This window comes from Emydura macquarii, unplaced genomic scaffold, assembly GCF_026122565.2.
Source record: "Emydura macquarii macquarii isolate MOO-44397 ecotype Brisbane River unplaced genomic scaffold, CSIRO-AGI_Emac_v2 contig_1146, whole genome shotgun sequence".
NCBI lineage: Eukaryota > Metazoa > Chordata > Testudines > Chelidae > Emydura > Emydura macquarii.
The window spans coordinates 4,859,195-4,883,893 of NW_027131283.1; the positions used below are offsets into that span (position 1 = coordinate 4,859,195).

General features: G+C 38.4%; 1 protein-coding gene across 3 annotated transcripts in view; it reads right to left on the reverse strand.

The window, feature by feature from the left end:
* Positions 1–11,329, reverse strand: part of ATG5 (autophagy related 5) — a 121,764-nt gene extending 110,435 nt beyond the window's left edge. The window contains exons 1-3 of one of the 3 annotated variants that reach the window (XM_067546537.1): positions 11,189–11,329; positions 8,974–9,133; positions 5,014–5,141 (exon numbers count right to left, since the gene is read on the reverse strand). In XM_067546537.1, the coding sequence (XP_067402638.1) occupies positions 5,014–5,141; positions 8,974–9,081 (236 nt within the window). In that variant the 5' untranslated portion in view covers positions 9,082–9,133; positions 11,189–11,329. Of the gene's footprint in view, positions 1–5,013; positions 5,142–8,973; positions 9,134–11,100; positions 11,145–11,182 lie in introns of those variants that run through there. The other 2 variants (XM_067546538.1, XM_067546539.1) reach the window with 2 other exon arrangements.
* Between the last annotated feature and the right edge of the window lie 13,370 nt (positions 11,330–24,699).

Sequence of the window (24,699 nt, forward strand, 5' to 3'; positions counted from 1 at the left end):
TGCCTAAATTAACCGGGTTATGCCTTAAGCCCTACGGATTGGGATAAAGGTGTGGTGCCCTAGTGTGGGGTAACACTTTGATCAATGAACTACTGCATTAAGTCCTGTCAAAGCAACAGGTAAGAAAAAATAAATTTAAAAACAATTACCAAACTTACCCAGTTCCTCCATGTTGAGATTGATTGATACCCACCCTATTTGCTTAATGTCCTAATGTTGCTAGACTGCATCAACTTGTCAGACTGTATCAACTATTTTTAATTTGTATAACCCATCTCTCAATACTTTGGCCTCTGAGTTACCCCAACTCCATTCCACTACCACTGTTCCCTTAGCCTGCAAAGGCTAATGCCAGCGTAAGCATCTCCATCTCACCATTGTTTCTCCATCATAAGGGCTTTCTCTTGCATGGTACCAAAAGAATCTATATTGATCCTTTTCTGTTCATGATGTCTATTAAGCTGTTGAGAGTGTTAATGAGGAAATGTGGTCCATTCACCAAAGCACAGATTTGTTAACTTTCTGGGCATACTAAAGAGTCCATTTTCTACCACATCAGGCTTCTGAAAAGGGCTGAAGATTGGAGGAGATTAGATATTCATTTATGTAGGGGCAGTCTTTGTACTGTATTTTGAATTGTGTCTTAATTATTTGCTGTTTGTATTACAATGGCATCTATGGGCCTCAGTCAAGATTGAGGTCCCATTATGTTAGGTATGACACATCCAGAATATAGAAACGTTTATTAATCTAAAAAAACCCCAAACGCATACATAAATGAAGCTATGGAAAACCACTGAACATCATGTACTGAAGTGCCAAAAATACTCTGCTATACAACTTCTTTAACATCATTTGCTAACAGCACCATAGCCCCATTCTGGCCAAGTTAAGCACCTGGATGAATGGCAGCTGGCTGAACCTACACATGGATCCAAGGTAAATGATGCTGGGGAATGGGAACAGTTTTGAAGCTCTAGCTCTTCATCAAGGTAATCTCTCACAGACCATCAAATCAAGCTGGTTTATAGCCTTCGGATGCTTCAAGATTCCTACTGGAAACTCAAATAGCTTCTTCAGGAGATGGGAAAAGGACAAACACCTTGTCCCATTGACAGCAAAGTAAAATACTGTTCCAACCCCCCATCCTGTGATAAGTTGACATCGCCAGACTTCATTACTGTACTTGCCTATACCTAAGAATGAGCACAATCATCATTAAAATAAGTTTCATTTGGTCCAAAATGCAGTAGCTGAGGAAAATCAGGTACAACGGTCACAAGGAGACATCAAATGCTCCACTATGCTAGCTCTCTACACACTACTAGGTCAATGTCAGTCCCAGTCTTAATCTTTATGCCTTCTCTGAAATTTGTCCAAGCTACTTAGACTACCTCTTCTCCCAAAGAAATTAATTCCAGAGACAACTACTTCCACCAGAAACTATTAAACTGTCCATTTTAAGGATAAAAGTCATGAGAAAGGGAGACAGCTTTCCAGGGAGTTGTCCCAAGACTGTGGAACTATTTTCCAAAGGTGGTTAGTATGACTTCAGAACTCACCACTTAACACTAAAATTAAACACTAAAGTTAAAATACTTCCTCACCTTATTTTTGTGAGAAAAGTAAATAAAATTAAAATAATATTCCCAGCATCACAGCAAAATGCAAGTAGTTAGCCCATATTGTAAGGGACCATTCAAGGAAGAGGGAAACATTAACACCTCTGCAGTCACAGGAAAAAAGGGGGGTTAGTGGATTACAGATTGTTGTAATAAGTCATAAATCCAGTGTCTCTGTTCCCAGAAAAAATTAATTTAAATGCTTATTACAACAATTTGTAGCCCACTGCCCCTCCCCCCTTTTTGTCCTATGATTGCAGAGTGTTAATGGGCTACTCTACTTTGAATGGTCCCTTATGGTATGAGCTAATTACTTATCCTAAACAGTCTGTTCCGCCTTGCATTTTGCTGTGATGCTGGGAAAACCTTTCCCAGACCTCTCTGTAGCTCAACAGCTTGTCTCTCTCACCAACAGAAGTTATTCCAATAAAAGACATTTCATCATCTACCTTGTCTCTCTGAAAATTACCCAATATCTTAAAATAAGTTTGTGAGAGTGCCTCTTAATTTTAGGTTCTGTGGTCTTCTAATGAGTTCAAGGGTACCCATGGGCCATTCTATGGTACTGTTGCAAAGGAAGGCCACAAGCTTCTTCATGCACTGGGTCTCTGGATCTCCATTCTCTGCCTCCCTTGGAAGCTAGAGTTCCATAATGCTTGGGAGCACCAGCCAGTGGCTTCCCCAGGAAAGCCAGTCCAGATCCTATGCATCTTAGATTAAACAAGAATAGAATGTGTCATTTGACATCATAAAAAACAAAAAAATAAATGAGTTAAATCAATTCCTTGAGGTAGGGCCTACATAGTCTCTGTTCTGTACAGTACTCACCACACTGTTGGTGCTCATCAAATATTAAAAAGGGTCCCTCAGGTGGCTCAATACTTTACTTACAATAATGAAAGTAAGGACCTAATCCTACAAACACTTGTGCACATGCTTAACTTCATTACTGTGAGCAGCCCCACTGACTTCAATGGGACTACTCCTGGTAGTAAAGATAAGTACATGCTTAAGTGTTTGCAGAATTACAGCATAATAGCCTTCATCGTGATTAAGCGACCTCATTTTTACTTGGCTGCTCTGTCTACCTTCTAAAGATATTGCTCCTGAAGTAGTGCCTCGTGCTCCTAGAAATCAGTCTAATTCTAATTCAAATGTTCTTGGAGCTGCTCTCTATTCCATACCTGTCTCCTTCTGTCCAAACTAAAATAAGCCTGTCTCTCAGACATCTCATGTATGTGTAGCTGCCAGCTCAAATTAAACATAGCCAAAACAGAACTTCTAAACTCCTTTTTGATTACTGTGTACAAACACCACTATCCTGCCCGTCACTCAGACTCCTAACCTGAGCATCATCTTCAGCTTGGACCTCTCTCTAGGACCTCACATCAAGGCTATAAAACTTAAACTTGCAGATTCTTTCTGTATAACATCTCTAAGACATGGTCTTTCCTATCCAATCACACAACTAAAATCCTCATCCAGGATTTCATTATCTTGTGTCTTGATTACAGCAACATCCTTTTTTTCCGGTCTTGACAAATATAATCTTGCCCTGCTCATAACCATTCAGAATGTTGCAGCAAAGATACTTTTCCTAGCCCATCACAGACAATGTCACCCCTCTCTTTGATTCCATCTACTGTCTCCCCCTTCTGTATCACGTCAAACATAAGCTCCTTATTTCCATTTTCAAAGCCCTTCACTGTCAGACCCCACCCATCAACTTTTTCTTGCTATTGAGATGTCGATACTCATCTCCAACCAGCCAATAATACTGGCCTCCACTGTCCACTTGTTAAATTTTCAAACACCTTTGTGATTTCTCCAAGGCTGTTCCACAGACTTGGGAAGAGCTCCCCATAAATATCCACAAAGCTACTTAATCATTCACCTTCAAATCTCTCCTCAAAACTCTCCTTTGATGTGATACCTATAAAAAAACTTGACAACTGTTGGGCTGCTGGTAGGCAGAGAACACTACCTACCATGATAAGCAATACTGTCTCACTGTTCCTTGTATTCCCTCCAAAACTGTCTGTATCCATCTGTTGTTTTATCTTATACTTAGACTGAAAGGTCCTTGGGGCAGGAAGATCTTTTTGTTCTGTGTTTGTACAGCACCTAACACCGCAGAGTCCTGGTCCATGATTAGGGCTCCTACGCACTATGATGATACACATAATAAGGAAAAAGAAGGGGATAATCTAACAGAGGAGTATCAAAACACAGTTTTCAGTTAAAGCCATCCTCTTTTGAAACCACTGTAATATATTAAGCATCCGGTTTCTTTTTTTCCCCCATTACAACATAATCACAGATTATAGAGGTCATAATATTTAATCTATCTACATAAGATTGTGCAGCAAGCACTGTGTCTTACTATTTATTTGAACAGTATCTAGTACATTGTGGACTCTACAATTCAAATAATCATCATTGTTCAATTCTAAGAGAAACTTCCACTGTCTCAACTCTAGCTGGATGTACATATTTTTCATATATTCCAGTCATCCTTCTTTTTGTATCACTAACAATTCCAAGCAACTCCTTTCATAGGATTTCATTAGCATATGAAACACAAGACAACACTTACAAGTCAGCAGTATGAAGCAAAGCAGAGTCCACTAGATGACATTTATTTTCCCCAGAGGCCCAAGTGGCTAATATCAATATTTTTTTTCCCAGCCATAACATATAAAAATTCATCTAGAGATGTTAAAATCAGTTTGCTTTGTACTGTGCATGACTGAGAACAAATGCTATCTGTACTGAGGTAGCACACACCATAGCTTTCAAATCACCTGCTTTAAAAACAGTTCTCCTCCAGAAATAAGGAAGTGTTAATCCATGAAGGAATGTTAATTAGTAATGTTACTTTTTATAGTTCACAGTCTACAGCAGCAAGTAGAAAGGAAAAAACTAAGTTCATGAAACAGTTGCCAAACATCAACACAAACCTTATAGCTCCCCCACTTGGCCAAGAATGCAATCAGTAGCCAGTTCATAAAGATATGACATTCATAAAGTTGACACAAAAGTCTGAATATTCCATGTGTCCACAACATCTGCATACCTCATATAAACAGTCCTTGGATATTCTATGTTTCCAAAGCATCAGATCTGTCACAGTAAGCATTTAACTAAATGTTCTATCGAATTTAAATACCACCCACCCCATCACTAATTCAAATATTTGGTAAATAGTAATATTGTGATGGGTCTCTTCAAGAAGATGCCATTGTACTGAAACGCCAGTCTTCGCAGTAAGATGTGATTAGCTTATGACGCAAATGCTGACAGCATGCTAAACTCTATTAATTTTTATACAGTAGGGTTTTTTTAGTATTATACATGCAAAGCTTAATGATCCAAAGTTAAATCAACTCACCATTTCAGTGGTGCGCCTTCATATTCAAACCATATCTCAGTAACATCCTCTTGTCTCATAACCTTCTGAAAGTGTTTTTTCACTTTGTCCGTTACCAGTGTCAAGTAGCTTATTCTAGGTAAAAGCAACTGAAAGGAAAGTTTGTACAAGCAGGTGTCATTTATTTTTGAAGCTTTAGAAATTTAATATAAAGCCACATACAGGTACTGATTTTCAAGAACACAGACAAAATATACAGTTGGCATTCTTTTTTTTAAACATGCCATACTTTTAGACAGTAATATCAACGATTTACTTCTTAAATGTCAAAAAGAACGTAATGCTATCAATTAATACATTCAGAACTCTTATTTTATAACAAGTAGCTGGCTCCACCACTGAAAATACTTGAACACAAAAAATAGTCTGTACATTATTTTTTTCTTGCTTCATTCAATGCAGCTGGAGGTATACAGAAGTAATTTACTAAAAGGCAAAATTACTCACTGGTCAAGTCCAGTTACATTTATTGTAATTGGACCCTTTTCTTCTGAACAGGTAAGAATAAAAATAGAGTATCCCATATCATTATACAGAATAGATAAATTTCTATAAAATACTGCTTGAAAATGAAGATTCACTTGTGCTAAAAATTTTGATCAAATAAACATTTGATGCTAAAAAAAATTTTAATGTGAACTTTTCAAATTATTGTCAAATTCATATCAATGTCACTGTTCATTCTCTGCACTTTGCAAGTTCCATCCCTTTCATATTTTGTATCCACATTTGATGCCCATCAGGATTGCTCCAATTTTCCCCAGTCATTAAAGACCCACTGATTGCCCCCTCAAAAAATAAAAGGAAAAATTATTTTATAAAATGAATCAAGACACATCAATGCAATTCACCTTTTAAGTAGATTTATTTCTCAAACAGAAAAGGTAACAGAGTTGCAAACTTTCTGTTTTGGACAAAGTAAAAGACAAATAACTGAACCCTCAATCAGCTAACTAGTTACTCCTAACATTCTTATCTGCCATTACATAAAAATATACTTGCTACTTTATCCACTTTTTTAAATACTCAACTTAAAATCATATTTCTCTTCTGAAACTTTTATATCTATTATTAAAATAGTAACTAAAGTAAGATAGCAAAAGAATATTTTTACTAGTTTGCATATTTGACTGCACTTACACAGAGTCACTATCATTTCCCCATAAAGTCAGTAAGAGAGGAAATAAATGAAAAGGTCTTTAGAAACACAAGGTGAGCAGAAAAACCCTTATATAAAAAATGTAGGAATTTTTTAAAATAGACTTAGAAATATGGTGTTTAAATGGTTGAATAAAAAATTGGCTAACCTTAAAAATATTAAGCCAAAACAAAAGTTGACATTAATATTTGAATTTTAGGTATTTCTAAAATAATTATTTTATGCATATCAAAATATTATTCCATATCCAACCATTATGGAAAGCCTCTTGTAAAAGAAATATTACTTAGCATTTCCACAAGATTTAAGGTTTTAACACTACATTCCTAGAGCCCGTATTTGCAAGAATCTCTTCCCACTTGGCTTGGGCAAGATATGTTAAAATAACTTAACATTTTTCAGTATCATCACAATAAATTTGGACAAGAAAATTTTGTGCGTGAAATGGTAAATTATGACAGTTTTGCAAGGTTACTTAGTGTACTTCATTCAAAGATATCGAAGTGCTTCACAGACTAATTCTAGACAGTTCCTATACTTGAGACAGGGGTCCAGACATTTGTGGTTTAAAATATCAGTCAATTTTTATTTATCACGCATCTTATTGTTTCTGTATCACATGACTGTCAGTTTCCTTTTGCAGCTAGATCCATGTATAATGTGTTTCTGCATTAGAGGTAAACTTCCATTGTCACTACTGACCAATTTTCTCCTACATGGGGAGATGTACGTGGGGCAAGATGATGGCCAATTTTCTCCTACGTGGGGTAAGATGGTGGCCAATAATGTTTAATAAATCTTTCACAGAACCCTCTTTTGGTAGGGTTCTTGTGGGAGAGTATCAAACACTTAGCAATTCTATTTTAGTCCACATTATAATATTCCATACTTAATTTGTATTAGTCTGGGGATATATTTTGTTTCTGTTTTTAAAGTAATCAGACAGTACCATCATAAGCAATTGTTAATTAGCATTTCATTGATGTTAGTGATTTTAGTCAAAATTTTCAAGTATAAGTGCCTAAAGATCGACACCTAAATCCATAGTTAGCCATGTAAATAAAAATGCCCAGATTTTCAGAAACGTCAAGCACCTACAATTCACATTGGATCCATAGGAGCTGTGGATACTTAGCCTATCTGAAAATCAAGCCACTTACATTTAGGTGACTCACTGTGGATTTAGATAAGTAACTTTAAAAGACTAGGATCAAAAATTTCAACCTTGGATGTCTAGTTTCTCTAAATTGAAGTAATTCATTTACCTGTTTTTAGGATTTCAGAACTTTAGTAAATCCTACAGATATTTTTCACAATTGCCTAGATCATCCTATACTTAAGCCTTCTGAAAAGTCACTTATTTGTTTCTTCCCTTACGATATCACCCACATCTAGTTTCATATCGTCACTTTTTCCCACTTGACAAGAGATTAGAGAACCTAATTTTACCATTTTCCCACCTTAGACTTAAAATTACTCATTCCAGTGAATACAAAAAGTATATTAAATTAGCTTTATAAAGTTCATAAAGACATCTCTAGTTCATTCTATCATATTTCATTCATTTCTCATCCCTCCTAAATCTATCCACATTTAATCTAAACATTTAGATATTTTATCAGGTCATGTACACGCAGATAATCCAAACAATAGCACAAAAGAATGATTTAGGACAATATTTTCCTTTCTTCAAAATATTGACACTACAATATTACTGACAAGAGTATTTACAGAGGATAGTTGTGATGAAAAACAAATATAAAAACATTAAAAAGATACATTTAACTACTTTCTAGCCTTTAGCCCATTGATCTAGACAATGGTTATTACATTCCTCCATCTGACGGAAGTCAGAAGAAATGTTACATATGGTCTCTGTATAAGGGCTAGTTGTGGTTGAGCAAAACTGTTAGAGAAACTTCTGGAATATAAAAATATTTATTTTTGCCTTGGACAACAAAAGTAGCTAAACAAAACTGAAGAGAAAAAAAGCACATTAAGTGACAATAGAAACTTCTCTCATTAAACTAAGTGAAAAAAATAAACATCTAAAAATACTACCAGGTATAGTGAGCTTTCCCTTAAGTACAGAGGCCTTAAATGCATGAAATTTAGTACGGTACTTAGACTATCACAGAATGCATTCTCATGCTACAACTGAAATAACTAAATTCTTCACCTTTTTCCTTTCTTCTCTCCATTCTCCTGCTCCAATCCCAGGTCTACTCCCTGGGCAACCTTTTACATAAATTCAGCAAAGTTAAGAACAACAACACTATTACTGTTTACATATTTAATCTAAAGAAACCTTATAAATTTGTCCTGCCTAGTCCTAATAGGTTAACACTTCTTAGGATACATCCATTATTTTTCAGTGAAACCAGAAGACTTATTCACATACATTTAAGGGCATTCATTGCACACACTGAACACGTCCATACCCATGTATTCAATACAATTTATTTGACCTTCAAGTGAAAAGTTCATCTTACACCTTTTTAAACAGTCTCACTACCACAGCTTCATGAATGATAATAATGGTAGGAGCATTAGCATAGGGCAGACACCCCTTTCTTTTTTAAACTCACAGTGTCCTCTAACCCTGGATCAACTCTAGCTGACATACTGATAAGAACACCAGCAACCATTTGTTCACTTGCATATAAAAAACAAAAAACATTCCCACCATAAACATCAAGAAGACTGAAGAGATTGAAAAAAAAATGTGATTGGGCTATCCCTGCCTATCTTACTGTACTTACATAATAAGGTTCAGCTTCCCTTTCAGTTATCTCATCTTGATACAGCGTGAAACAGGTTGGTATTCGTCCAAACCACACATCTCGAAGTACATCTTTGTCATCTGTCATTCTTCCAGTGGGTACTGAAGCACATGTAGACTAAATTATGTCTTCAACAGAACTATGCCACACATCCGCAAAAAAAGAAAAAAAAAATCAGTAAGATCAGATTTTTAAAATAAAAGATACAAAATTTCACAATACTCCTGTTACTATGTCCCCATGACACAATGTAATAAGAACAGAGTTCTATTTACAAAGTTACCAAATTTGTTAATTGCTACAAAGAAACAGTTGGCTGAAAGGGTTTACAGATAGTATGAATTAAATAGCTGAGCACTAAAGACCGAAAAATATGAAGATGAGATCTTGTAAACAATTCACACAAAAGTTAAGTTGCTTAGCTGTTAAACACGTAGGAGGTAGTGATGATGAGCAGGCAATCAACTTCTAAATTCTCCTGGTTCATATAGAGAGAGGCAAGAGCACTTGTATTCTCTGCAACAACACTGCAACTAGACACCACGGCTGGCATGGCCAGCCGACTCGGGTTCACGGCACTCAGGCTGCGGGGCTGTTTAACTGCATTGTAGACTTCTATGGTTGGGCTAGAACATGGGCTCTAGGACCCTGCAAAATGGAAGGGTCCCAGAGTTTGGACTGCAGACCAAGTCTGGAAGTCTACACTGAAATTAAACAGCCCCACAACCTGAGCCATCCATAGATTTTTAATTGCAGTGTAGACATATCCAAAGAAGGCCTAATTCATTTTGCAACACTCTGCCATGCCCTAGTAGCAAGGCTTAGGCTTGGTCTATACTAAAAGGTTAGGTCAACCCAGATACATTGCTCCCCCTGTGTCGACAGCGCTAGGTTGACAGAAAAATTCTTCCATTGCTCTAGCTACTGCCTTTCAGGGAGGTGGATTACCTATGCTGATGGGAGAACCCATCCCATCAGCATAGGCAGCATCTACACTGAAGCTGCGCCACTGTAGCATTTCAAATGCAGACAAGCTCTCTATGTCCTATATTTTTTTAAATGTGTTTTTCAGAAGTTACAGTTGGAACTGCAGTACTTGTGAGAATGCATGCACCAATTTAACTGCCAGCATGGGCATTATGAGATGGCTTCTGAAAGGAAGCAACAGTTGATTTAAGCAACGCAGTATCTACACTGACATTGCATCGACCTAACTATATCAATTTAAGTGCTATACCTCTCGCAGAGGTGGAGATAAATTATTAAGTCAGTATAGTGAGTGAGTTACATCAGTGGGAGCGACATTTTAGTGCAGATGCATATAGAGTTAGGTCAACATAAGCTGCCTTACATTGATCTTACTCTGTAGTGTAGACCAGGCCTCAGGCAGCTATCCCATGCTGAAGCCTGTGCTGCTGCAGCTTCATTGCTCCAGCACCCAAGCTAGCTAGGCTAAAGTTAGCTCAGATGTGCAATGCAGACATACCCAGTGACAGGTCCATAACTATGATCAGAACAAAAAAACTAACCAAAGAAAACCAGACAGTGGAAACTAATTCAGTATGTTGAAGTACTGCCTCATCATTCCAGCTGTTCTCCGTGCATATCTGGAGTCATGCTTACTTGGCTGACAAAAGCCATGCCCGGTCAACACAACATGGGGGGCTGGATTGTAGTCTTGCTCAAGAGGTTGAAATCTCTGCTTAAAGGCAAACCTCAACTCAGCCTCAGCTATACACCTGCCACCAGGGCCTCCCAAATGACTGCAGAATCTCTGACATTCTCGACCCACTCACCACAAAAAGCCCAGCTGACTTCCAGAGCCCAGGGAAAACTCAGGGAGCTGGCAGGCAGAAAAAACCCGCTTTGCACCGATACACAAAGCTGATTTGCTCCGGAATGATTAAGAGTCAGACGGTGCCATGAAGCAGAAGTCCAGGAGGAAGGCGTCGCCTAGCACTCCCCTTCCTGCCCCCCTCCCCCACTCCGTTTTCCCCCTGCCCCCGTCCTTGCCCGTGTTAGCCCCACTCACTCCCCCCGCCTCACCCCATCCCAGCCCAGTCCCAGCTCGCTCACCGCCGCCCAGTCCCGCCCCGCCCAAGTCACCTCCAGCGAGTCTCGTCTCGTCTCAACCCCTCCACACCCCACGCGCCGGCTCTACGAGCCCCTCCTCCATCCATCCACTCACAGCCACAGCCACATCCACGAGGGGCCGCGCCTCCGGGCGGGGGAGGAGGGGAAGAGACGGAGCGATCTGCCCGAGCCGAGCGGCCTCTTCCGTGCGCAGCAGCGCACCCCAGCCGCGCGCATGCGTCTGGCGCCGCCTCAGGCGCCCTCCGCCACTCAGCGCGCGGACCGCCTGCCACGTGAGCGAGCCCTTCTTCCGCCCTCGAGGGCAACCTCCTCCTCCAACGGCGCGGTAGAATGACGTCACGCAAAGGCGCGCGCGGGCAGGGGCTGCCGGCTGATCGCTCAGTCGAGCTGGGCTCGTGCGGGCCGGGTGCGAGGCTTAAGGTCGCGTGTCAGGGAGGCGCGGCTGGCTGGCTACGGGGGTTGCCCGAGCTGCGCTCACCTCAGCCGAGGGAGGGGCGCGCGGCCGGACCGGTCCTCGGCAACGAGGCGTCCCCGCCCCCGCCCCCACTGACGGTGACCTGAGGTGTCGGTGTCGGACTCGGGCTGTGGGTGGCGCCCGTAGCGCCGGGCAACCCAGCCGCTCGAGGCCCCTCGCAGGGAGGCGCTGAGCGCCCGAGGCCGGACCCGCAGCCTCTGCTGGGGGCTCTCTCCTGCGGTGTGTGAGTTGGTTCGTTCCCGCCGAAGCCCGGTTTTCTTGTGCCGGGTGACGCCGTCTCGGCTTGTCTCGCTGCTCCGCGGGAATGAGCGTCGCAGCGGCGGTGGTCGGAGTTCCTGAGGGTTCAGTCTAGGCCCCCCCCGCCTACCCCTCCCAACACACACACACACACTTCTGTGTGGCCAGGAAAAGGGGCCTGAGATCTGAGTCTCCCTGTCTGTAAAATAGGGATAATAACCTGACCCCACCCCACCCACTGTGGCAAGAATTGGATGTCAGAGAGAGATGGTGGGTGAGGTAGTATCTTTTATTGGATCCGCTTCTGCTGGTGAAAGTGCAAAGCCTGCCAGCTTACACAGAGCTCCTCTCTGTAGCTCACAAGTTTGTCTTTCTCACCAACAGAAGTAGGTCCAGTAAAAGATATTAGCTCACCCACCTTGTGTGTGTCATATTCTGAGACCAACACGGCCACACCACTGCGTACAAAACAATCTTTCTTCTGTGCTTTGAAGCTGTAAAAGTGCTCAGAGCCACATGTGCTCTTACTGAAGGAGATGAACTTGTCCAAAAGTGCTAAAAGGCTGGATCTTGTAATGCCGGTACAACTGAGGCCTGGTCTAGGCTATCAATTTGTGTCAGTATAACTATGTCGCTCAAGGTATGGAAAATCCACTGAGTGACATAGACTGATCCAACCCCTAGTGTACACAGCGCTATGTCAATGGGAGATCTTCTCCCATCAGCATAGCTGCTGCCTCTCAGGGAGGTGGAGTACCTACACAGAAGGGAGAAGCTCATCCATCAGTGTAGATAGTCTTCACTAAGCGCTACAGCTGCACCACTGTAAGTATAGACAAGCCCTGTGTTAGATGTTTCTGGGCTGCCACAAAAGCAACTGGGAGACTAACCCCTACAATTTCAAATGAGTGTGATTTTAGCTACATGTGATTCCTATTACAGTAGTTTGCATTGCTTTGGACATGCCCGGCTATTTATAGGCAGCCATAGGTGGGACCTTGTGAAAGTGATATGCTTGGATGGAACTGAATAAGTGTTGGGTACTGAATAAACTGGTTTCAAACACAGTAAATGAGGCAGTACTTCATGTGCAGCAGGGAGAATGAGCTCTGAGTGATCCACCTAGAAAATGGGAATGCAAGAGAATGAGAGGGTTTCCACTGTGGAGAGTTTGTTCAGTAGTTGACACAATGTCATCTTATTGCAGAGGAATGGCATTTTAAGGTCCCCAACAGTTCTGAAGGATTCTAACGTTTTCTAAGGTAGATTTACAGGAGAGCTCCACTGAAACGGGGATAATCCCAGAATTAGGTTGAATGAAGTCTGTGAAATTGTTTGAAATCGCATCTTTAATGCCATTTTACATACTGTTAAGTCCACAGTAATAATTGAATAATTAAATTTTGACTACATTTCTTTTAATGTAGGCATAATTATTATACATTTCCTAATTATAGTTTTAAAACAAACATATTTCCTTGAGTAATCCGTTTATCTTGTCAGAAACCATAAATTGGTTTTTTGAAAACTTCCTATTACATATAATTGTATGATTTTTGTGCTTTAAACAAGTATGAGGAAAAGCAGATACCTTGCATTTTTGTCAGTACCATCTTTCATCAAAGTATCTCAAAACATTATACAAACATTAATCCTCATATCATACCTGTGAGTCAGCTGTTACAGTTTTACAGATAGGCAAATTAATGCACAAAAGGTTAAATGACTTATACAAGATCACATGGATTCCATGAGAGAGCCAAAAATAGAACCCAGGAGTCCTGACTCCCTTCACCCTCTACTAGATATTCTCTCTCCTTTTTCTGTCTCTTTTTTCCATTTAGAAGTTTTTATCTGCCTTTGTGAGGTGATTAAAATTTTAACTTCCATGAACCATGGGTACTGTGATTCAGTGGATCTTGGCTTAAAGATTATAGGTTTGTAGCATGATTCTCCCATATTCAGACCGCATGGAACTTCCTCTGGGGGGCTTCATGAGGTTTGCATGTAATAGTTGGATAAAAATCTGCTGCAAGCAGTATCCTCACCCTCAAAGCTAATGGGTCTTTTGTAGATCGGTTATTATATGAGGCTAAAGTTGGTTCCCTACTCCCAGTTCCTTATTCATGGTACTAATGCTTTATTCAAAGAACAATTTTTTAAAAATCAATGTAAGATTAATTTTTTTAGAAATTTCACCAGAATAAATGATTGAATTTTGTAAGATTTTACAATAAGTTATTTACTTAATTATTCACATGAGGAACAGGGGTTAGATTGGCTGTGACAAAATACTTCTTACGTCACCCCAAGTAACATGACCCAGCTACTGTCATTCCCAGATACAAAGTTTTTTTCCTGAGCAATATGTTGTCATATGTCACACCTCCTCTCCCCCACCATCCATTTTGTAAATAGCACTTGAATAAGGAACTGGGTTTTGACTAGCTGTACATGGAAAAAATGATGCTCTAGTCACTCAAGTGACACATCACTGTACAGCCATTATTTCTGAAAGAGCAGGGGTTTGTCACTCCCTGTTCTGAAGATTTTTTTTTTTTTAATATTTATTTTTTTTGTGTAAAGTGGTGGCCCATGTATTTGGTGCTTCAGAAGGGCTAATTTTCCAACCTAGTTCAGCAGTGACATGAAAGCAATAATTAGAAATAAAAATGCAGTGTATAACACATGGAAAAAAGAGAAAGTAGATACCAATTTTCTACTTCAGAACTTCTAATTTATATCAATTGCTAAGGGAAACTAAAGATGGGAAAATACCCATGAGTGGCAGGGCTAAGGTTTTAAGTGTATCAAAAACAAAAGAAATCCTAGCAATCATATAAGCTTGTTACTAGATGGAGATGATACATTAGTTTATAATGATACAGAAAAGGCAGATGTGTTCCATAGATATTTTTATTCTATAGTTGGAAAGAAGCAGGATGATATACTTATCACATGAATACTTTCCAGTCCATTAGTAACTAGGGATAATATAAGACTTGGATAATATAGACCACATAGGCTAACATCGGTCCCAGGCAAAATAATGGAAAAAGTGATACAGGATTCAAATGATAAAGAATTAAAAGTTAGGCATACAGTTAATGCCAATCAATATGGTTTTATGGAAATTAGGTCTTGTCAGACAAACCTGTTTTTATTCTTTGAGTAGATTACAAGTCTGGGTAATAAAGATAGATATTTGTAAGGTATTTCACTTAGTACCATAACATTCTCAGTTTAAATATTAGCACTATACAGTATCAACAGAGCACACGTTAAATGCATTAATAACTGGCTGACATCTCAAAAAGTAAGAGAGTTCATAATTGAATGGTGGGCGTGTTTCTACTGGGATTCTGTAGGGATTGGTATTATGACCAAAGCTATTCAACATTTTCATCAGTGATCTTGAAGTAAATATAAAATCACTGCTGATAAAATTTGTGGATGCCCCAAAGATCGATGGAGTGGTAAATGATGACAAACAGGGTAGTTACGCAAAATAATCTGGATGTCTTCGTAACCCGAATCCATTCAAACAAAATATGATTTAAACTTTTAATACAGCCAAATGTAAAGTGATACAGCTAGGGGAGAAATGAAGGCCCTACTTACAGGTTTTACCCTGGAAAGCAGTGACTGGAAAGGATTTAAGGATCACAGTGGACATGCAACTCAACATGAGCTCCCAGTGATGCTGTGGCAGAAAGCGCTATTCTGATCCTTGGATGTATAAATAGGGGAGTAGAATTAGGCAGGTTATTTTTACTTGTGTATATGGCATTGGTGAGACTGACACTAGAATAGTGCATACAGTCCATATTTTAAAAGGATGTTGAAAAATTGCAGAGGGTGCAGAAAACAGCCAGAAAATGATTTTACGACTGAAGAAAATAGTTAGAAGGAGAAACTTAGAGTTCAGTCGCATTAGTTTATTAAACAGAATACTGAAAGGTCTCATGATTGCTGTGTGAAGGTACCTTCATGTGATGATAATACTGGATACTTAAGTGCTTTTGAATCTAATAGACAATGGCATATGTGAAGGGAAAACAAGATGGGGTCTCTGTTTTTGCTGAGAACTGATTTTAGAAATGGCGGTAAAAAGCCTGAGATAGAAAATGGTTTTTTAGCAGTTATTTAATCTTAGAATGTTTTGAAGTCATGAAATTGTTAAGAGGTCTAGACGCTAGTAGAGATGGAATGCAGAGAAAGACCTTGTAACTTAGATAAGGAAAGTTGCAAGTATTCAGTTAGAAAAATTCCTAGATAATATTTTTTTAGTATGTATGACCATGGAAACTGTGACGTGTAAAAACTTGTTTATACCACCCTATAAATACGGTCAGTTTTTTGGAAGCAAGGGTCGTTCCTTACATTTGAAGGGACCACCTTCTTTACGTAAAGAATAAACTTTGATTTTGCTAATCTGTTGTTTGGCTAATTCTGGACCATCCGCTAAGGCAACGGACATATTAGTAAGGACCCCTGAGTTTGGGTTCTTCCACAAATAACAGGAACCATTGGCTGGAAGCTGAAGCCAGACAAAATAAATTAGGCACAAATTTTTAAGCATGATTAACCATTGGAACAAATTACCTAGGGAAGTGATAGATTCTCTCTCTCTCTTGATGACTTCACAAGACTAGATGCTTTTCTGGAAGATATACTATAGTCAGATACAAGTTATTGGACTCAATACAGCGGTAACTGGATGAAATTCTGTGGCCTGTTATATACAGACTAAATGATTCAATGGTCCCTTCTGGTCTTAAATCTCTTAAAACCTTTTGCTGTCTGCATGCACACCTATACCACAATTTCCACCTCCAGGTGGATATTTGGTGTAGTGGTTGGTTGTCAGGATTACAAGATAAAAGACAGACTGCATGAAATCATGCAGGAACTCCTTTCTGTACAAAACGGGATTTTAGAACACTAATGCTTAACATGCAGGTTGTCAGAGTGATCAGAAGCAACAATTGCTTAATAATTAAATATTTTTGTCATATTAAATAGCAAGTTCTTTATTTATTTTACAGTTTCATCGCAAACAAGATGCAATGATTACATCAGTTGAGTAATAGGTTTTGCATTAATGGTGAACTATGCATCTTACTCATTATACTTGCAATTAAGTCTGGTACAGAAAATGTCAAAATTTGTCGCTAAACTATTTTCAGCAGATTTTTCTGTGCATGATAGCAAGTAAGTTGAAGAAAAACAAGATGCTTTTTTGCTTGTTACAGTAAAGCACTGATATGCATTTTTTTCAAATATTCACTAGCTTCCAAGTATGAAATGTCCCTTATCTCAGAAGAACCCTTCATCTGCCTTCTCTGTAGCGCTTTTTCACAGAACTTGAATATACATTAATATTTAACAGGGTGAATTGATTTAAATCTCTGACTTTAGTCATAATTTAAATCAGCTGGCAGGAAACCTTACATACATTGATTTTAGTCTTGTTTTGCATTTGTACTATTTAGATATTTCCAAAAGAAAGGTTGATTTGCATTGGTGGGTTAAACATTAAAGCATGTTGAATTGCAATTAAATATAACCTTTACACTGAAATTAGTACCTTTTGCTAACCAGGGGGATACACTATATCTGTGCATGTTTATTTAAGCAATTATAAATCTTAACATACACTTATTCAGATTCTTAATTTTTACTCTTTTTTTTTGTTAGAAAATGGTGAATGATATGATCGTTGGTGGTTTTTACTTGCAATTTATGTCAAGCTCTACTTGGATGGAAAATGGAATTCTATTAGAAATGCACAAAAACATCATTTAATTTTTTTAGTTTAATAAAATTACCTTAAATATGCAGAATACATAAAGAGGAAAAATGTTATAGTTTATGGTCACCGTGTCCTTCAAAAATTTAGAACGAGTAGATCTCATTCTCTCACAATTAGTTTTTATTCATGGATTGGAAGAGGAAGCTTTCCTGATTTCTTCACTCCCAATCGGTGTTGTAACTTTGAATGAACAAATCAATTAACTGAACTAGTTGAATAAACTAGTTCTCTGCATTTCCAGAAAAAGCAAAGGCTGTCAAAAGTTAGTTTAGGAATTCAACAAACTCTGTTACAGGTGCTTAGTAACTTCCAGCAGTTCAGTAGTTTGACTTTCTTCAAAACTTCAGCAGCAAACATGTACAACTTAATATTATTTTTTCATTTAGTTTAAATTATTTTGAAAAATTACAGGAAGTCTATGCCTTAACATAGGTTGTTATAATTTTAAATAGATTTGGTTTTTTGAAAGAAAAATGTATTTAATTTAAATTTAAAAAATCAGTTAAAATAAATTTTTTATTCCCCTGATGTTTAAAATGTGTGAAATATGGAATAGTTTAATAGAGGTTATCAAAATTATTTTACTAAACATTAGAGTTTATTAAAGCAAAAGTGCAAAGTTGTTGGATAACATACAACTCTGGGATCCATATTGGGTTTCCACAAATTTGGGCAAACTAAAGGCTGGCATTTCTATGATGGAATTTTGGAATTAATAAGGAAAAGAAGTGAAAGTATTCCAGCTACACATGAAACTTTCTCCAAACTTTCTCCTTGAAAAGGAAAGTATACCAAAGCACATTGCTTCTGTATGAATATCATAGCAACACTAATTTAGACTGGTTCAACTAATTGTACTGTATGGAAATAAGGTAGTCGTCCTAAATAATTTGTGAGCCCTCCATTGGCGATCACTGTGTTCTGTGTTTTACAAACTGTCAGAGCAGCAGTATACATTAAGATAGGTCTTGTACGTCTTTATTCAGTTAACAAAATTGTTTGTTAACCAGCTGTGCCTCTGTTTTCATGTTTTTGTTCTGCAGTGAGCAGACAACACAAATCCTACTAAATATCTTTGATTGTAACACATTTTGATAAATGTAGCCATTTTCCCTGGTCTTAATTTGCCCAAGAATAGGGTGGATAAAAATCAATGATTTTTTTTTAAAAATCAAAAAAAAAAATCGGATTTTTTTTTAAATTATCAATAAAATACTAAATTTCTCATTTAAAAAATAACAGTTACAATTAAATCTCATCACAAACATGCTAAACCTACACTTACAGTCTCATAAAAATTAATTAATAGCTCTAGTCTGTCCAGCCTAACCACCAACTCTTCCTTCTTGAAAGTCCTGGGGTTTCTGTTTTAGTTTCTCAGCAAACTAAAGTCACATGTGCAAAGAAAGATACAGGCTGGATAGGATTGTTGTTGTTCTTTGCTTATGTGGTAGTGGTGGTAGGCCACGCAAGGCAGAGGAATTAGTTAAGACACTGTCTTAAAGACAGAGAGACAAAGGATGGAGGCAGAGTAGAAAGGAACAGTGGAGTGGACTGGAAAGAAAAAGGGAAGACGTTATTCAGTACACACACAGCTTCGTATATTCCTTCACATTTTTGCCACAGAAAAACTGTCATGGCTTCTGGGTGTAAGAGAGATCCTATCTGGGAATATATTGAAGAAATTGCTTTCCTGGGTAAAAAAGGAAATGTCAAGTGTAAGCTGTGCAAGAAGGAGATGCAGGGCCTAGTTGCAAGAATGAAACATCATAATGAAAACTGCTTATTAGGAGAAAATGATGTGGATGAAGATGTGGGTCTGTCTGAAGAACAATGTGGATCAACTGGTTAGTAACTTAAATAATTCACTTTGCAATGCATCATTCTTCAAGACTCTCTCTATGTCTTTTAGTATAAGTGTGATTTAACAAGTAAATTCCTAAGCTGCTATGTTGGATAATGCTAGAAAAAAAGGTTTATCTTAGCTAATCCTTATGGCTTGTTTAATTAGTGAACTAGGTTTAAAATCTATCACCAAGTATACGGTACAGAAAGCTGCAGTAAGAGAAAGCTAGAATTGCCAGTTGCCACTGGGTGTCATTTTCTTATTTTATATTATATAATACATGCCCCTTATTTTGGAACATCATGGCCACAGCCCATAATGGTGATGCCGTAAGTCTATTCCCTATTTACTTCATCATAACTCAGCTTTCCCAAGGGAACCCCATCCTATACTTGTTTTCTCAAAAAACAGAAGTGCTAGTGTGTTCTATGGGGCTTACTCCAAAATTAAGTGCACTCTAAGTGCAGTCAGTCTTAGCTTTTTTGGTAATTTGAAATTGGATCTGCATCCTTCCTGAAAAAAATGTAAATAATTAACTGAATAATAGAGTGAGAAGAACAACTAATCATTTTTTAATAGTGTTTCAGGATTCCATTTAAGAATAAGAGACTTTGACTGTGACTGTCTATCCGCAACACCTTCAGTCATCCGTTGGTACTTTTAGCAGCAGTGCTGCAACTAAACGTATTTCAGACAACAAAGTATCTGTAGCAAGCAAAAGATTTCAATCATCCAGTAAAACCACCACCATGGATGGGTTTGTAGTAAGGACCAGCAAAAACCAACAAGACACCATAGATGAAAAGATTGATTGGTTCATTTATGCCACAAATTCTCCTTTTCACATTGTTAACAGTAAACACTTCACTTCATTGACATGGTTGAGTCCTTATGACCAGGCTACACTCCACCTGGTAGAGCAGACATTGGTGGAAGGTTGCTAGATACAGTGTATGAGAAGGAACTAGAATAGTGTGCAAGAAATATTGAGGGGAAATTTGTCAGTTTAAGCCTTGATGCGTGGAGCAATATACACAATGATCCAGTAATATGTGCCTGTGTGACAACAGAAGATGGGGTTGCATATCTTTCAGAAACAATAGATACATTAGGAAATGCCCACACAACAATATTTAAAAGATGTGTCAGTGAAAGCTGTAATAAACTGAACAATAATTTTAATTATTACCTGCACAGTTTTGTCACAGACAATGCTGCAAACTTGAAGAAGAAATGGATTAAAGAGGAATGTAGAGGATATGCTCAGTATACTGAAGCCTAGATCCATAGCCTTAAACAAACTTCAGAGAAATTGTTGCTGCATTGCTGATGCTGCCGAAATTTGGAAGGCTTCAAGAGACACTGAAGAAAGAAATACGTAACCAGAAAGTTAAACTACAGGCAATAAAGAAGCGAAGGGATCAAGCAGTAACTCCACCGCATTTTCTTGCAAATATTCTCGACCCCAGATATAAAAGCAGATGCCTAACTTCTGAAGAAGATAACGTTCATGGCATGGGCATCTCAAAATCACTCCTCAGTTATGCCAGTCATAATAAATTTCAGGGTTGGAGTGGAACCATTTAAACAGTACATGTTTACTGATGATGTTTTGAACAAAGTCACTCCCCTGAATTGGTGGAAATCATTAGCCAGGAACCTTGAAACAGAGTTCCTTCAGTTGCTAAGCCAACTTTTCACAGCAGTAGCTTCCTCTGCAGGCGCACAGAGAAAATATTTTCATTATTTGGAATTATTCACTCAAAGCTAAGAAATCAACTGGGAGTTGAAAAAGCAGGAAAAGTCATATTTCTGTTTCAGTCTATGAATAAAAATGACAGTGGGAGTGGGGAAGAGGAGAGCTAGTTGTAGAAGTTTTAAGGACAGCATACGTTTAGTGTTGTGATGACTTGTCTGTTAGAGTTAATAAAATCTGAAAATTAAAAAAAAAGTGTTTAAGGACATTCGTCAGGCGGCAACTCAGGAGACTGCTGAAATTGCAAATGTGAAACATTTATGTAACATTTAGGATTTAGTTTAATAAAATATAAGTGCTATTGTGTTTGTGTGTGTGATTTAGTTCTTACCATTCCTAATGTACTGCTGCTGTATCTGCAGCTTGACACAGGTAATGAGTATTATGTAGTATTTCCTAAATTAATAAAAATCAAATTACCTAAAAAATTACACAAAGTATACCCTCCTAGATGTTGTTAAAATGCTATATTGAGTTGTAAATTAATATGTTTTAGTGATCAGATTTGCACCATTGTTTAAGAAATATGTGAAGAAGTATCAGTGGGAAACTTTATTTAAATCAGTGATTTTCTCTTGGTGATTTAAATCATGATTTAAATCGCCTTGATTTAAATCAATCCACCCTGTCCAAGAACAAACCAGGGTTGCTATAGACTTCTTAATTTATAAGTGTCCATATAATCTCCATGGAAAAAAGAGCAGTTGGATTTACAACATATTAGTTGAATATTGTTTTTAGTTGATTTTAGTTGATATTGTAAGTTTACTAACAGAAAATGCAAAATAGAAAAGGGAGTTCGATATATTGCAGGATCTTGCCCAGAAAAAAAATGTTGGCTCTGGAAGTGGAATATCCTTGTCTCTTCATAATGGTTGCAGGGATGTGTCACTTGTGGTTACGTGAGAAGCATTTTGTCATGTACAGCTACTTAAAATCCAGTTCTTTACTCAAGTGCCATTTACAAAACGGAAGATGGGTGTGTGAGCTATGGCAGCATGTGGCACAATAATAAAGCATTTGGTCAGGGAGTGGGATGTTTAATAGTTTAGTTCAGAACAGTTTAATAGTCCCAAGAACATGTCAGTTTGGGCTGCTTCAAGAATAGAGTTGATTGAAACCAAAACTTTTTATAGAAACACATCCATTTTGACAGGAAGGTTTCTCAGCTCCAGGACAGAGTTTAGAGAGAGACCCCAGAATAACCAATAAACCTGGGTTTGGAGCAGGAACATGAACCTGTATGTCCCACATCCTAGGTTCATGTCCTAACTATCTGCTATGGAGTCAGACTCTGCCTCTGGCCCAACGAACAGGTTTTCTGAAGTCTAACAGTTCCAGTAGGAAAGCGTGAAAGAGAGTGATCCTGTAGCCTAATGGCCAAGTTCAAATCATTTGGTGAAAAATGTTGAAACATCTATTTCATCCCAATGCAGAATTAAACCAAATGCTGAAACCTCAATTTTTCATGAAATGGAATGCTTGTTTTCCAGCCAGCTCTACTCAAGAAGCATTTTGTCACGTACAGCTAGCTGAATTCAATTCTTTATTCAAAAAGTTTTTGCAAAATGGAAGTGGCGTGGGGATGTGACATCCCAGCATATTGCTTAGGAGTAATGCTGCAGGTTGGAAAGTAACATTCCAGCTATTTCTGAGCAATCTAATGGTCACAGGAATGACTTAAGAAGCATTTTGTCACATACAACTGGTCAAAGCCCAGTTCCTCATTAAAATAATAGAACTTATTAACTTTTAATAACATTTATTTTGATGAAATGCTTGAAGTTAAACTTACCTGATTTTTTAAAAAGGCCTTTGAATTAGTATCTGGGAATTACAAATAAGAAATCCACTTCATCCTTGTATTATTGTTGACCCTGTCATCATTAATTTATCCTGAGTCCACCTACCCCTCTACATTTTGGAAACTCCATTCTAAAGAAACTGTATTGATGGCCCCATCCTTCTGCAAATCTCCTGAGAGCTTCCTGGATCTCAGGGTTCTGGTAACTTAATTAGTAGAAATCTTGGCTGTTTCCCCATGGGCTTACAAAACATAAGAATTCCAGAGAAACTCTGTGTATCATAACTTGCAGCTTCCCTGTCCATATGTATAGTAGGGGAACAATCTGGTTAATAGTTATTAAATATGATGTCCTTGCAATTCTGTCTTGTAGCCACCAGATGTCCTCCTTTTGCTGCCACTAAAGATTTCCTAGTGGTCAGACTTAAAGGGAGTTGCAGAGTTAAAACAGACAAAATCACAATTGATTTTTGTGGTTTTAGCTGGACATTGGGTTTCTAAAAATCTGTGTTGCTATTTTTTTCCAAACCCAACATTTTTCACTTTTAAAAAAAAATTCTTATTTTGATGTAGTAACGGTTTCGTTTTGTTTTTAAGAAAACAGCTATTGCGTTTATGAAAAGGAGTACAATTCAGTATTCTTAATCTATTTCTCTATAGAGCTGGAATATACCAAATATGGGCCAAATCGAGACAAAATGAGGGGAGGAATGAGGTTTTCTGGTTAACACACAGGAGTAGGTGACCCAAGAATGATAGATTCCTGGCTCTAGAAAAGACTTTCTGAATGACATTGGCCATGTCAAGTCAATATTTTTGTGCTTGATAGGAAAAATAGATACCCGGCATCTCAGGGGTGCAGCAGAACTAAACTGGTGTTTTTAAAGTATATTGAAATCCTTAAAGAAGTCTAAGATATTGTAACACCCTCACCAGCCCACTTCTCTGCACTGGACACAGGTGCTGGTAGATGTCCTATGGTGCACCTATTTCTCTTCAGATCAGGTACAGAACCCTTTTGCTTATGTGGATCCTGAAGTCCCAGACAAAACCCAGCTGCAGTCAGAGGAGTTCAGAGGCCATTTATATAAAAGAATATTAGGCAAGAGAAGGGTACAGATCAACGGGCTGAAAGGGTATGGGGGACTTAAGGAAATTCAACAACAGTCAAAAACAAAAAATCCTTTTCCCCACCTTCAGAGGTGCCCAAAAGCTTTACCCTTCCCCCACCATCACCACCCCAAGGCCTCTAATCCCACTAGTGGTGCACATAAAGATGAGATGCACTAGTCTGGTGGGGAGCAAAGCTCAGTGGCTACTCAGTCTGTACTCCCATTCTGATGGGGTATGCTACTCCTCAGCCTTCACCTTCCCTCAGGACACACTCAAGCCTAAATCCAAAGAGTTCACTATCAATCCCAGTCTAGCAATGTCCAGTGAGGTCCTTTTCCCCTGGATTCACACCTCCCCCTCCCCCCCCCCAGTAACAGTCCTTTCTTTCCACCCAGGCTCACGCATACACACACCACTGCCAAGATGGTGCCAGTCTCAACTGTCTGGAATCCTTTGGTTTCTTGCCCTCTGGGCCAGACTTTGGTGTTCACACTTAGATGCCATCTGCTGGCTTATTACAGTATTATAAAGTGATCTTCCTGGGCTCTGCAGCTGCCATAGCTAC